Here is a 15,562-nt window from a genome sequence, read left to right as displayed (position 1 = left end):
CATAATACATAATGTATAATTATATACGCGCGGGGCACTTGACTTCGATACTATGAGTCCCCACCAGGCTTCCAAAATTATGCTGCTCTTCTACAGTTGAGTCAGTGCCGTCTATGGTGCCGACCGAGGAATGGAATGAGAGGCAGTCGTGGGCGCTACCAATTCTTCATCCAACGGGGGTGGATATTATTACGTGCAATGCAATCGTGCTACGTTTCGAGAGGGGGGGATTACACTGTGTGAAAGTCATCTTCAATATGACATGTTGTACTGGTGATAGATTATTTTCTGCACGCAGAAATGTCGTTATTTGTGTAGAAACGCGTGGCTAAATTAAATCGTCCCACCCCTCATTCCTCTCGTGGGACTTCCACCAATTGCACATGTATTCCTATCTACTTGTTACTGTTCCAATAGAATGTGGCGCTCGTCGAAGGAGGCTGTCCCCAATCCCGCGGTCGTTTTCCTAAACTAAACTTAACCGAAGTCTATTCTTAGTTGGATATCTTTTCTTAAAGCGTAGGAATAAAGGCATTTGGATTTACACGCTTTAAAAGGGAATATTTTTTGTTTTCTCATGAAAGGTGAGTTGTATTTTATGAATTTGACTGGAAACACCACCACATCTTTTATCTTTACTTTAGCACGGGGCTCCCCCGTGAAACAACGTAAATTCCAGTAATTGTTGACTGAACAAAGTCACTTGTTGTTTATGTCTTCTAAAGTTGTGTAAAGTCCGATCACTTTAGTTGGTAGTGTCTCTTGGTTTACCAACAGTGTTGCTCGGTGACTTTCTTTTATTTATTTATTTTTAAAGAATGTTGGAATGTTGTTGTCGCCACGCGATGTTTTTTGTTTTTGTTGTTTTGTTCTGCGTTCAGACGTTGATTTGTAGCGTTATAATAAATTAGATTTAGTAAAGGCTTGGTCGAACTGGACGGATGTAGCCTGCCTACTAGTATAGTAAATCCCTTTAAATGCCAGAGCTTCGGTCTATCCTACTATATTACCAATACCAAGTATGCCAGCAAGACAGTACAGTGAAAAACCTAAATTCTCATACCGGTATATATTGCAGCTGTGTAATTACGCAGTTCATCATCATAAGTCATAATACAAATTGTGCTGTGGAGACGAAGTTCTAACGCAGCGTCCCACGCCTCTGCGCCGACAATGTCACTGTTGGCATCCTTTGGAATGTGTAATGCCTTATGATAGTCAGAGCTCGGGTGGAATAACTTATGTGTTCCTTCCTTCCACCATGTCCTACAATCCATACAGGTTCGTAATTTGCTACTTTTCCTACACTTTGCTGTCAGTTTGAACAAAATGCGAAGCTATTTCAGGGCTTAGGAATGTCAACCATTTCCCCCTCTGTTTAATATTAGACTGGACAGCAATCATTGACAAAGACATTGGGAATGCTCCTTTGGTTGACTGGAAATGCATGTGTTTCATCTAGATTTTGGAAGGTTTCATTACCTCAAAGAGGCATTATGAAGCTTGTTATGTAGGCTGTATGGAGTCTGGACGGACATAAAGCATAATGCAACACCACAAAGTATTGTGGTTATTGTACACTGTGAGCATGCGTCTGTGAATGAATCATCTTCAAAGACTGACTTGATGTCTTGACTTCAGTGTAGGGAGTGTAGGGAGTCTCATGCAAACTAAGGTCTCCAACACTTGAGGCTTAAGCTTGTACACATGGCAAGCTAATCAAGTACCCTGTGTGGCCTCTTCTTCAACTTACACACATGCCTCTACTCCAGCTGTGGCGGAAAACGGAAGTAAGACAAGCCATGTTTTTGTGCTGGTGACAGTCTTCAATGATAGGTGTAACAGAGCCTGCAGTCTCCCGTGAAAAGAAACAGGAGAATGAGAAGGGGAGCTGAAAGTTAGAATGGAGAAGCAGAGAGAATCAAACAGGGAAGAGAGATAGAGAGAAACAAAACAAGGTTAGAGTTAAAAATGGACAGAGAGCGGGAGAGACTTGCATAGATGGTGCAGGTGTTGTCTGGACAGGAAGACCTCTGCTTGAGAAGGAAACAAAGAGGAAATGTGGACAAAGGTGGTCAGTGGTCAGTGCGTGTGTGTTGATGACGGGGGTAGGAAGTTAGGAACCATTCTGTATTAGAGAGTCCTTCAAAGTGGAAATGTGGACAAAGATGGTGTGTGTGAACGCATGTGCACAGCTACACACATCCTTGAACTCCTCTTTGAGCCACACAATAGGCACCAATAAACACAACAAACTGAATTGTTTTTCCTGTGTTTATGGAACTTCCCGCCATCGTCCACTTTCTGTGTTTTGATTTGAAACCACGTCATGTGGCACTGTCTGTCTACCTACAGACTGTTGGCAGTTCAGTAGCTTATCTTACAGTGGATTCAATACCACACACATTAAGTGATCGTTTCCTCGATCTAAAACCTCACCAGCACAAGCCCAACACAAAGACCATAGCCCCAGGGGTGCTTTTCTCCAGCGGTAAAGCTCTGCAGCGAATACAAAAGCCAGCTTTGGGTAGACACAGTAGCCTACCTGGCTGAGATGTTAAAAAACACAATTTTATTCATATAGAGGGCACTGGAAACGCTTTGCCTCTCTCTCCATCTCTCTTGCTCTCTCTCTGGTTGTCTGTCTGACTTTGATTCTCTGCTTCTACATCTCATTCATTTCTACATCTTTGATCTCTTTCTCTATTTCTCTTCCACCGTTGTGATAGTCCCACAAAGGGGCCTGGGCACATTTTACTTATGTTTCAATAACAGAGGCTCACATTTGTATTAACTCCAGTGAAAACCTATACGCAGTTTCCATAACTGCAGACTAGCAACACATGCTCTGTGAGGAAAGCCAAAAACATTTTAGTTTCTAATACAATTAGAGTGAATTTACCTTAGTTGAGGCTCGTTTATAAATGTTCCCCATAAAACTAACAATTTATTAGTGAATCTACCAGCAGCCCTATCCTAAAGGATAAAGTGTCAGAGAAGAGGCGCATTTACAGTCTCAAGTACAATTATATGAAGACAGCAGTATGGGACTGTCACTGCACGCACCATGAGAACGGATGAGATTACTGTTATCGCCATAGACGCGGAGAAACCCTATCTCTCACCCCCGCTGTTGCATGGGGTTATCTTCATTTTGACTATGTGGGTGTGAATACAGTCAAACATCCTTCTCCATGTAAGTTATACAGGTGCCCAGGGCTTGCCACTTCTCTCCTGTCAGGCCTCTATGGTCCGGCCCATATCAGTTCTGTCGCATGAACACTTTATATCTTTAGAAATTCTTGAATTGAGAACAACAAATTACAAACAGCTCTTGTTTGGATGAATAACCAAACATGCTTTTGAAAGGTCCAGAATGCGGTTTAAATTGAGTATCATCGGTGCCGGCGCCTGTACGTAGCTCATAAGACTTGCTCAAAACTTCAAATGATTATGCAAAACTTCAACTAAAGGAAAAACCCGAAAGTCACCAAAGCTCGAGTTACGAAGTTTTTGCCCAGACGGTGGCATTCTTCTTCAGCCCACGCTACTAAAGTATGTCTTAGTGTCTTTTCATATCCATTTCTCAAGTACACCATGAGGAGGGAAGGGGAGAAAATGGGGTCAGTGCTTCCTGCATTTGTCTCTCTCTCTTCCTAGGATTGTCCTTTGCTTCTTTCACTCTGCTCACCACTTGGCCTCTTTGGTGAAGATTGAGTGCATTCAGAGATTGAAGAAGTGCACCCAATATATTTATCTCGCTGCTACATAATATTACAATAGACATAATATTATAATGGATTATAATTGTGAACCCAGACGTGGTACATAAGTGTTTATGTTCCTGTGTCACATCCATAGAGATTCAAAGATATCCCATGCATATTACAATCAAAATGGTTGAGAAACAGGATTTGGCAGATCTTGTAATTTAACATTTAAATGTAACATTAAAGTCAGACAGCCCTCTTTTAATTGCTGTTCACAGTCAGTTTATCAATCACACACCATAGAATCTATTCCACACCAGTCAGTTCACCTGCGCAATCATTCCAAACAAAAAACAAAAACGTTGTCTCGTGACACAAGAAAACCAACAGTGTTTTGGATTGGGTGTTGCAGCTGTTTCTTTAACCTTCTCCTTTAAGGCCACTCACTCTATTCTGAGTGTGCGTAATGGCTAGGTTGGCTTTTCTACAGTGCGTTGCACTGCTAGTTTTGCGGGTTACTCATGCATGTCCCAGGCCTGAATGCTGGGTGCCATAAGCCTGCAGGGTGGGGAGCTTGAAGAGCGACTGCTGACTCTGTTTAAACATGTCTGGCTGCTCTGGCAGTTTGAGGTGTGTGTGTGTATGTGTGTTTGTGTGCATGTGACAGCGATTGTGTGTGTGTGTGTGTGTGTGTGTGTGTGTGTGTGTGTGTGTGTGACTGTGTGTGTGTCTGCGTGTGTGCGTGCATGTGTGTGCGTGCGTGTGTGTGTGTGAGAGACAGACATGAGTGAGTGAATGTATTGTATGAATGAATGTCTGCATGTGTGAGTGTGAATATAAAATATTGCACATATGATGTGCAAGTGAGTGAGTATGCATAGACTACATGCTGAGTGAGTTATTGTGTGTGTGTGTGTGTGTGTGTGTGTGTATTTTATCCACATGGAGGCCAGATGTTATGGATGTTGAAATCAGTTTCCATAAATGTTACTGAGCTTAAGTTTAAGCTACTTCAGTGTACGTCAAAAAAACCTGTACAACCGATCTCTGTTTCTTTTTCTGTTGTTCAAGATGAGAAACATACATTTTCCACAAAAACATTGCCTATGATTTTTAGGAAAACTAATTGAATGTGTCTTATTTGCTATCATATAATTTATTCAGGGCATTTGCTAAACACATTTGCCGTTTTTCACCATTGCACTCATCACACAAACAGCCTACAACTGTTGGCCACTGAGCAGCTTCAGTGGAACAAATGGCAATTAATAGTAGTTCAGCGAGTGTGGAGTCTTATTCATTCACTACTATCCCCTCCCTCCCAGCTCCCAGCTGGTCTGAGAAGAAACGGGAAACTATGCAGCATGCAGTCAGTAGACAGCGTCCATACCTATTGGCTTTCTATCAACTTTAGCCAATAATATTTCAACAAAGAGGACATAGCAGGGCCCAGGCCGTAGCGTAACGGTCTGGGCACCGGACTGGTGATCCAGTCGCGGTGTGCCGCGGGTTCGACTCCCGGACCCGACACGGCCTTTACCGCATGTCATCCCCCCATCTCTCTCCCGTTTCCTGTCAGCCTACTTTCTATCCCTTAAAAAATCAATAAAGGCGTAAGCCGCAAAAAAATATCTTAAAAAAAAAAAAAAAAAGAGGACATAGCAGTAGGTTTAGGACCAATCTGGGAACTCAATCTGTCTTGAGAAATTAATTTAGGTATATAACAATCCCTCGTTCGATCAATCCCTTCATTCTTTCTGCCCTGGCCCACCTGTCTTTGCAATACCCTCCACATGAACCCATTTAGAGACTGTAGGATGTGTGGAGCCGTCCTAGCTAATCCAACCGATGGGTTGCGAGGACGTGTACACTAACTTGTCTTCGCCAGATTGCGGCAGTATTGAGTTCACGTACCAGTTCCCTCCTCCTGCCTGCACCTGGGATCTCTCAAGCCGAAACGATGAACCCAGAAGCAGCGGGACAAACCTTTGATATCTCCATAATAATTTCGAGTTGTAGTCTTGTTAGGTTGTGTTTACATTTGCGCTGTGGCAGCGCTTCAATATGTCATAAGTCTCGCGTTGATCCCGCCTCTAGCAGCCTCATACAGCCACAGAATTGGACCGGAGTACATCATCTCTGCCTGAGAGTTCCCAGACTTTCCCTGCTGGCAGAATGCAAATGTTGTCCATTTGCGCTGCCGTTCACTTCCCTGTTTACCGCTCATAAAGAAAGGCTCGTATCTCCTAATCTAGGGAGCTCTCCGTGGTTTTGACCAGATGGATATACTAAGCTCTTCATTTCCGACTTCACCATGCCTCTCGTTTAAAATATGAATGCGAGGGATTATCGAGCGACTTTATCGTAATCATAGCGAGGTAAGCAAGCAAAAAGAAAATGTCAACAAAACCTCATTGAAGAAGACACTTAACTTAACATTCATTGTACATTTCTGTAAACCACTGATACGTTGCATCTAGCAACGCAGGCATTGGGCTTGAGCCCTGTGAGGTTCCCTGGGTGAGACAGGGCTTCAGAGGTAACCCATGAGCCCTGTGAGGTTCCCTGGGTGAGACAGGGCTTCAGAGGGAACCCATGAGCCCTGTGAGGTTCCCTGAGTGAGACAGGGCTTCAGAGGTAACCCATGAGCCCTGTGAGGTTCCCTGGGTGAGACAGGGCTTCAGAGGTAACCCATGGGCCCTATGAGGTTCCCTGGGTGAGACAGGGCTTCAGAGGTAACCCATGAGCCCTATGAGGTTCCCTGAGTGAGACAGGGCTTCAGAGGTAACCCATGAGCCCTGTGAGGTTCCCTGAGTGAGACAGGGCTTCAGAGGTAACCCATGAGCCCTGTGAGGTTCCCTGAGTGAGACAGGGCTTCAGAGGTAACCCATGAGCCCTGTGAGGTTCCCTGGGTGAGACAGGGCTTCAGAGGTAACCCATGAGCCCTATGAGGTTCCCTGGGTGAGACAGGGCTTCAGAGGTAACCCATGAGCCCTATGAGGTTCCCTGGGTGAGACAGGGCTTCAGAGGTAACCCATGGGCCCTATGAGGTTCCCTGGGTGAGACAGGGCTTCAGAGGGAACCCATGAGCCCTATGAGGTTCCCTGGGTGAGACAGGGCTTCAGAGGTAACCCATGAGCCCTGTGAGGTTCCCTGAGTGAGACAGGGCTTCAGAGGTAACCCATGAGCCCTATGAGGTTCCCTGGGTGAGACAGGGCTTCAGAGGTAACCCATGAGCCCTGTGAGGTTCCCTGGGTGAGACAGGGCTTCAGAGGTAACCCATGAGCCCTGTGAGGTTCCCTGGGTGAGACAGGGCTTCAGAGGTAACCCATGAGCCCTGTGAGGTTCCCTGGGTGAGACAGGGCTTCAGAGGTAACCCATGAGACCTGTGAGGTTCCCTGGGTGAGACAGGGCTTCAGAGGGAACCCACGCACATGCTGCATGCACCCAAGAAACGGGCCAGTGCAGTGCTGCAGTGCAACTACTACTATTCATTGTAGAGATGCTCCGATCAGGTTTTTTGGGACCGATACCGATTGTTTTTCTCATGATCGGTCGATACCGATTTGTCCAATACCGATAATGATCTTGTCAAATGTTGCAAATTTTAATATTTCCAAAATGATTATATGTTAAAACTGTTCCTGTGTGTGGGGAGGAAGGGGAGAATGTTTAGGCTTGTCACAAAGATGATAAATGATATTATACTCATCAGTTTCTCCAGATATGGTAAATTGCAGATCACAGATAGGGTAAATGCCGATTACCGATCAGAGTGAATTTCGACCAATATGGCCGATTACTGATCGCTGGCCGATTATCGGAGCATCTCTAATTCATTGGTTGCATCAGTGCACCTTAGATTTACCTGTCCATGTGTGAGTATGGGTGGATGCACGTAAATTATATGATGGCGCACCTACAGTATATGAAAAACCTCTGGAGCCTGTGAGCCTCTGTGAGACTGCTGCTACTAAGTCAGGGCCATTCAAATTGCATACCGACCGATATAATAAATAAATAAATAAATAATACTTTCTTAGACTCTAGGACTGAGTCGCCATGGTCTGCATCTAGAAACGTTTTTGGGGATAATTTGCAGAAACATGCAGTGATAAATTGTTGCTCTGGTGACCAGGCTGGTCTGAGCATTGCAGCTATGCGCTGTGTACAGGTCTGACCTTTGGGTGTTACGAGCATGACATTTTGATCAAGGGGTATAAATTTGCTCCTCCGATCGTGTGGAGAGATTAAGTAAAATTCATGTAATTAATTGTCAGTCTCTCATCCGATTTTTTTTAAATTCAGTATAGAGATTTGTACCTATTACGATTATTAACTATATAAAATTAACTAATACAAATGTTTCCTCGTTAACTTGGTATGTTGATAAATCATACTGTAGCTATTTGGAATTGTCTACCCTCCTTGGAAGTAGAAGAGAAATTCTAGCAGTCAAGTCAGACAGATATCTGATCAATTAAGGATCGCGCACACACACACACACACACACACACACACACCCACCCACACACACACACACACACACACACACACACACACACACACACACACACACACACACACACACACACACACACACACACACACACACACACACACACACACACACACACACACACACACACACACACACACACACACACACACACACACACACACACACAGGTTGCTACCAGTCTGCCTGAATGTAATGTAATAATATATCAATCTCTTAGTCTCTGTTGTTAACAGTGGAGGCAGTTAAATCAATGTAGAACTTGGCATTGCTAACATCGAAATTGATTCTCATTCCCAAGAACAATGAATGTACAGGAATTTGTCAACCCTTCCCTTCCCTGTATGTTTTTGACAGGCATTTCCTGACATGACAGGCTAACATAAATACTAAATAGATGTCACTGTAGATAGATGTCGCTCACTGGCAGTCTAAAATTATCTGTTAGGATGTGTAGACCCCTCACTGCTCCACCCCATGGAAAACTATTTCTGGCATTGTTAGCAAACACACAATTAGAGCATCCTAAACAGGGAGTCCACAATCAGTGCTTTGCTTAAGATCACTTTACATTCACTGGTTGTTGTGGAGGTGCTTTATGCTGACTTTAGTTTCCAGCTTCAGGTTGGGCCCTTTAACCTCTTTTCCATCTGTAATCAATAACCATAGATAGGCTAAACAGGAGAAAAGAAGACTCCTGCTTTAGCAAGCCTCACTGTGCCGGCCAATGCCATCCAGTGACCAGCATGATTTAGAGCTAACTTTATACTCAGCAACATTTCTCATCAGCTGAATAAACAGATCTCTTGCCAGAGAAGAGAGAACAAGGGTAAAAAGAAGTGACCTTCCCAGTCAGGTTTTGCTGTCAGCTCTAGTTATAAATGCTCTGCCCTTTGAAGGAGGAAACCCTTTAAATATTTCAACAAGGGCATTTTTTTGTCTGCGTCTACACCCCATGCCACATGCATCCCTAGGTGATTGTGGAGATAAATTTACGTTTGTCGATGTCACCGTGCGCCATTTGCTCTCAGTCATCTTTTATCTCTTAGTATGTCAATATTTTACAAAATGACACTGAGCACCTAAAGCTAGTCATTCATTTATCCTCAAAACTGAGGTTTCAATCCATACAAGTGTTATACATTTTTCAGTCAAATATGTAACCACTTTCATTCTGGGGTCCCTGTTTGGGGAATTTGGGCATAGGCAAAAGGTTTCACAATAGTGAAGATAGCAGATGCACGAGCTCATAATCATGATACGACACAATTGTAATTGACTCGAGCTTTTTTGGTAGCGATTAGTTTCAAAGCAGTAGGTTTTAATTGTGTTAACTTCATCTCTTGGAGGCTACAGGCGTTGTCAGTATATCTAGATGGTCCTGATGCTGTAAACCCCAAACATCTGGCACTCCAAGTAGTAGTACTCCAATCACAACTATACTATTTCCTACTACGGTTTGACCCAGGTCTCTACCTATCGCTGGGATTACCATTTATGCGTTCTATTTCTGGGTCTTGTGATGCTGCGAGGGGATGTAGTGCACTGGCAAACTCAGGGGACACGGAGACGGCAGCGGTGCTCCTGCTCACTATATGCAAGTCAGGAATCAAAGGCCTCCATTGTTGGAATGAGAAGCAGATGTTCGTGTGGAATTCTCCTGACTGCAGCAGTTTTTTTCATGCTCGTGCTTTGAGCGTTCACTCTCTTCGTCTCCCTCTCTCTCTCTCTCTCTCTCTCTCTCTCTCTCTCTCTCTCTTTCCATATCCTTCTCACGTACCCTCTTACGTCTATCTGTAAACCTGACATTTATGTACTTTACCTGAAGCTATTCTTATGTTGGTACAGGGAGAGTCAAGGCTGTCAGTCACTCTTTCAGCTTCCTCCTCCTCTTGTTTTTCTTTCTTTCTTGTTTCTTCTACCTCTTCTTTCTTCTCTGGGGACACTATCCCCTCCTCCCTATACAAGCACAGAGCATTTTCCTTGGCTCGGCCATCAACTTTCTGGAACCGTTATAGGTTTTAAAGGCACTCCACCCCGGTGATGTCAAAGGAGTGAGGGAGGGTGGGGGCTGTTGTGGAAGTCTCCTCGCTGAATTTGCACCCCTCTGATATAAAACGAAAGAGAGAGCGAGTGACATTACACATGACAGAGGCTAGCTAGAGCATTGGTTCCCAAGCTTTTTATACTGAAGTACCACCTCAGAAAATATTTGGCTCTCCAAGTACCACCATAATAACTGATGTTAAAATACAGGAGCGTATACCTGCCCTTTTTGTTCCATTCCTAAGCCAATAATGCTGCTGCTCTGACAAAACTCTGTCTAATCGCTAATCGGCACAACTGATATTTCTAATTAATTAATCCCTTCTCAAATGTTCTATTAATGGCTAGGTGTGCTGTCATGCTCATTTCAGCATGGCTGGATAGCCTATTTCAACCAATTGATTGGTCAGAACTACCTGTACTAGTAATATAAATATTTCATTCCACTTTTGTCTTTTTTCTCCTTTTTTTGGGTGACTCCTCTGTGTACCACCAGATGGGGGCTCTACTAGTGCTCTACTAGTACCAGTGGGGGGCTCTACTAGTACTCTACTAGTACCAGTGGTGGAACCTCTGGTCTAGATTATAGAGAAGGTTAGAGGCTGTTTCTGTGTTTTACGTGTTGAGATTTTGCCACATCGAGAGACAATGCCATATAGTTCTGCTGTTCTTACAGGCTACAGAGCATCAGAAAGCAGTACAGAGCTGACTGGCTATAATGTGCTGCATTGCTATGCACACACGCTAGTGTTGCATCACCCCTCTCAAGGCAATGAAAGGGGGATCGAAGAAGGCAGCAGTAATTTCATTATCCAACCCTCTCTCCCTCTACTCCAGTGTGTGTGTGTGTGCGTGTGTGTGTGTGTGTGTGTGTGTGTGTGTGTGTGTGTGTGTGTGTGTGTGTGTGTGCGACTATGTGTGCGCGCGCACATACTTGCATTTGTAATATGTTTGTGTCGGGTTCCCGTTAATCTATGGGAGTTCATGGACATTCCCCAGTGCCGTGATGGCTCATGGATAGACTACACAATGGGCTTTTAAAATCATTAGTAATGACTAGACAGCCAAGCATCTATGCATTCGTTTTACATAGTTTAGCCTCGACTGCTCTTATAAACAACGGAATGGTAGTATTACTGTGAAAGCCAGGTATTTTGTTTCTACCTGACAGAGTAACAGGATATGACTTCAGCAGAGAAACCACAACGAAGGGCCATTAACTTAACTGTGTTACAACAAGACCTGCACGTTGGTCTGCACGTTGTCCTCACTATACCTAAACACACACTCAAATCATGAGGTGAAAGTGATATGTGATCCTTCCAAAGGGAGTCATATATCTAACTGCAATGTAATTTCTGTCAGTTGAAACAAGAGTCGACTCTAGATGGTGTAAAGGCCAGGTGAGCACAGTCAATTCTCCACTCATGAATTTTACAGGAGCAAACTGTGTTTACTGTAGCAGTATGATTAAGTCTAACAATTTGACTTTCAAATATTTTCATGTGATTGTTACTAAGGCTACGTTACCCTACATTGATAAGATTGATTGATTGAAACTTTAACAGTTTGCAAAAGTACAAAGGTACAGTCATATACAATAATGCTAAAAGGATAACACAAAAAGCCCTGAGGGCTTGTTGTTTCCATTGTGGTCCTATGTTCAATTCATCAAGACATATAAAGTCATAATTGTATTGCTCCTAGTATTGATGATTTCTTGTATATTGTATTTACAGACTTGTCTAGGTCCAGTTGCAAGTGCAGGTCTGGTGTTCGCAGTAGATCAGAATGAGTCTGTGTTTGAGAGAGAGAGATAAGAGCTGGGGCAGGGAAGTGATTCAATTAGGCCTAGTTGGATCTGACTTCTAATTAAGCCCTGGTGCATCTCATAGCTCAGCTGTTCTGGAGATGCGGTTGACATATGGTGACGGCAAGAGTGCAATAACATGCACAGGATGTGTGTGTGTGTGTGTGTGTGTGTAGGGGGGGGGAGGATATCAAATGAAACACAACCACCCTAAAGACTAATCATTGTGTGTATTTTGCTTTGGCAATGTTTTTGGTATGCTTTTCTCATGCCAATAAAGCCCTTTGAATTGAATTGTGTGTGTGTGTGTGTGTGTGTGTGTGTGTGTGTGTGTACATGAAATAATAGGCTATGGTGTGTGCATGTCAAATTGTTTTGTGCATACGTTTGCACTTTTGTGTGACCATAGTCATAGATAGTGTTCTATTTTGTGTGTGAGGTTTTGATGCACGCATTTGTACAATTAAGTAGAGCTCAGCTTCCTGAAGGTCAGCAGCAGCACAGTGTACTGTCCTGGCTCATCAATGCAGCTGTGCTGAGTGTGTCTTTTACCCATCACTGTGAACGTTCAATGACCACCTCTAATGAAGACCAATGCATCAGGCTATGTGCACAGTATGCCTATTTAATGTATAGCCCACTTAGTCCAATTGTATTTTATGACTTTGCAGCAACAGACCAGTTAGCCTATGTGTTGGATGTGTGTCTAACTGTCTATAATGCCTGCCTGCATTGCAGCAAGAGTCAAAGTTGACTACATGTGTACACATATCAGTCACTAACGTTTTGGGACTTTAGGAGCTACATAATGTTAAATCCTGACTGTTGACATTACGGATCTTACTCTGTATTCTTTCTGTATTTTCGGAGTCATGAAATCACCAATGCATTTACAGCTTCCCATTACCTCTAAGGAGAACATTTATGTAAATGTTTAATTCCATCCTGGCTATATCTTTCACATGCTTTTCACATGGAGGTGCGTGTAATGTGACAGCAATAGTGCTAGCAATCTGTTCTGAATGACAATGTAGCTTTACCGTAAGCTGCCTATAACAGGAAGAAGTGATCATGAACATTTGATTGTTCCTCAGCATTTCTTTGTCTGAGCTGAGACAATTCACACCTGGAGTAAGTGTCCCCCAGGCAGGTCTCCTGTGGTTATCGCCATGACTCACACTAACACAGCTAATGGCATCTGTTTGTGTTGTTCGGTTCCAACTTTTTATGTATGTGTTTATATGTGCTTCTTCTGTGTCTCTGTGTTTCTCTATACTTTGGGTTTTCATGTGTAAGAGGGGGAGGAGAGGAGGGGAGGAGAGGAAGAGAAAGAGAGAGAGATTGAGCTGGTATGTCACACACTTTTGTTGTTTTGTCACCCGTGGTGAAGTTCAGAGGTCAAATTGGGGAATCAAGTCGATTTTAAGGCGTGAGTCACTGGCCCGTCACACACTCCTCTTTCATTCCTTCTCTGTCTCTCCCTCTCCACTTTCATCTCTGAGCACCATCAGGGCATTCCCTCAGTTCACAGACAGATGTTCAGATGTTGCCTGGGAGTCGTAGAACATTCCTCTGTCGTGATGTCAGATAGGCATGGACACCGAAGCAACGCGCACAGGAGTATTCCTGTCGCATTTGGTCTCTTTCCTTGCACAGTAAAATCCAGTGTCAATTTAACTCTGGGTGCATAAAAGGGTACCCTAAATTTTTACACTCAGGATGAAAGTGAACACTCTGGGTTTTGTGTGTTAATCTCCTACTTTCCCTTTCTCTATCTCAGTGTTTCCCAACCTTTTTAACTGCCAGGGCACAGCCTAAAAATCCCAGGGCACACCCACACCCACACACACACACACACACACACACACACACAAACACAGCAAAGGTGTTCATGGACAGACTCTTCTGCACACGTTATAGTACAGTGTGACATCATGTGGTTGCTCCTCTCATGCTATTCCGATATCGGTCCAACACATCATAAACTAATTATAGATACCGCCAGCTTCCTTATACAAGAACTTCATCATCATTACTTTACAAAGTATTCAATCAAGACTAACATGAAATCCTGTGTGTCTCCACAGCGGCTGTCTGTATCTCTGGTACCCATGACCTGTCCTTTGAGCGCTGTTTGGCCTGCTGAGCCTTTGGGTTCTCCATTGCCAGTGCTCGGCTACAGCTGAAGCAAGGCTACAGCCACTATTGGTATCGGTGGTTCTGGTGGTGGTGGTGCAGGTGGGTCGCCTGAAGGGGCCCGATAGCAGGCAGGGCCTGTTCTGTCACAGTCCCACAAGAAGATGAACAAGCTGACCTTCAACAACAACAAAGCCATGCAGGACCGCCGCTGTGTCTGTGTCTTTCTACCCAACGATGACACACTCAACGTCATTGTCAATGTAAGTGAAATCTACGGTATAATCTTTTTTTTAAATCAAAGTTTCTTTATTAACCCATTCTGACCTGAGATCAGATTCTAAAAATGTCTTTTACATCCTGACAGTTTTCTGAAAAAGCAATTTTTCTTAAATAGCAGACCTACAAGCTCGTATGAGCTTGTAGATTTGCTATTTTTCAATAGCTAAAGCATGACATAATGCTAACACCAAAAGGGGTTCCCGCCCAAAATGGGTTAATATTTTCAAGTCACATATGAGTCAAATAAATTGAGTATTTTACCCCTCCCACCCCCCAGAGTTCCCGCTCCGAAAGAGCCACAACCCTGGTATCTCGTACCATTAAAATAAAAGGCAAATCTACTGTAATCTTGTGTGTGTCTCGTGGCAGTTTAGCAGGTTAACAAAGATAAATAACAATGTGCTCTGATCTCCCTGCTCTCAGGTGAAGACCTTGTGTCAGGAGCTTTTGGTACAGGTGTGTGACCTTCTCAGACTGAAAGACTGTCACCTGTTTGGACTCAGCGTCATTCAAAGTAAGCAATGTCCCCGTCTGATTCTCTCCTCTCTCTCCTGCCTGGCATGAATGCTGGTGGTGATTCCGTCTTTAAAAAGTAGTGGTTCATTTAGTTTGTTTTGTTCCCTTATAGGAGGTTATAGGAGGTTGAACAACAGGGTTGAGAAAGGCACCAGTAGGCAGAACAAAATACACAGTCCCAGTGTCATTACACATTACAGCATTCAGAAAAAAAGTATACACCCCTGTGCTTAGGCAAATACACACAATCACAATATTGTTATGACATCACAAAATACACCAATGACAGTTTCAGTGTCAGAATATTGTTACAGTGTCAGTAGTGTTATCAGTACAATAACCGTGCAATAACTGCACCCTATATTGTTACTGAGGAATATAATAAACCGGCAGTGGCCATACTCCGATACATTCTCTGACTCTCTGGAAGAATGTCAGAGTCAATGTCTGTAACAGTTATTTTGCTGGTGTTACTTCAGAGTAGTAAGTAGGTATGACTTCCTGACCGATCAGGTCCTTTGAATAAAGGATAAAGCCACTTTT

At 43.6% G+C, this 15,562-nt stretch overlaps 1 protein-coding gene across 1 annotated transcript in view; it reads left to right on the top strand.

Moving 5' to 3' along the window:
- Positions 1-326: 326 nt before the first annotated feature.
- Positions 327-15,562, top strand: part of frmd6 (FERM domain containing 6) — a 35,943-nt gene continuing 20,707 nt past the window's right edge. Inside the window, exons 1-3 of the mRNA XM_083792291.1 lie at positions 327-584; positions 14,173-14,484; positions 14,927-15,017. Coding sequence (XP_083648417.1) covers positions 14,386-14,484; positions 14,927-15,017 — 190 coding nt within the window. The 5' untranslated portion in view covers positions 327-584; positions 14,173-14,385. The remainder of the gene's footprint in view (positions 585-14,172; positions 14,485-14,926; positions 15,018-15,562) is intronic.

Source organism: Protomyctophum parallelum, assembly GCF_964188405.1.
Source record: "Protomyctophum parallelum genome assembly, chromosome: 20".
In the NCBI taxonomy this organism is placed as follows: domain Eukaryota; kingdom Metazoa; phylum Chordata; class Actinopteri; order Myctophiformes; family Myctophidae; genus Protomyctophum; species Protomyctophum parallelum.
The sequence above is the reverse complement of the archived record's forward strand: the minus strand, read 5'-3'. Positions and strand labels throughout refer to the sequence as shown.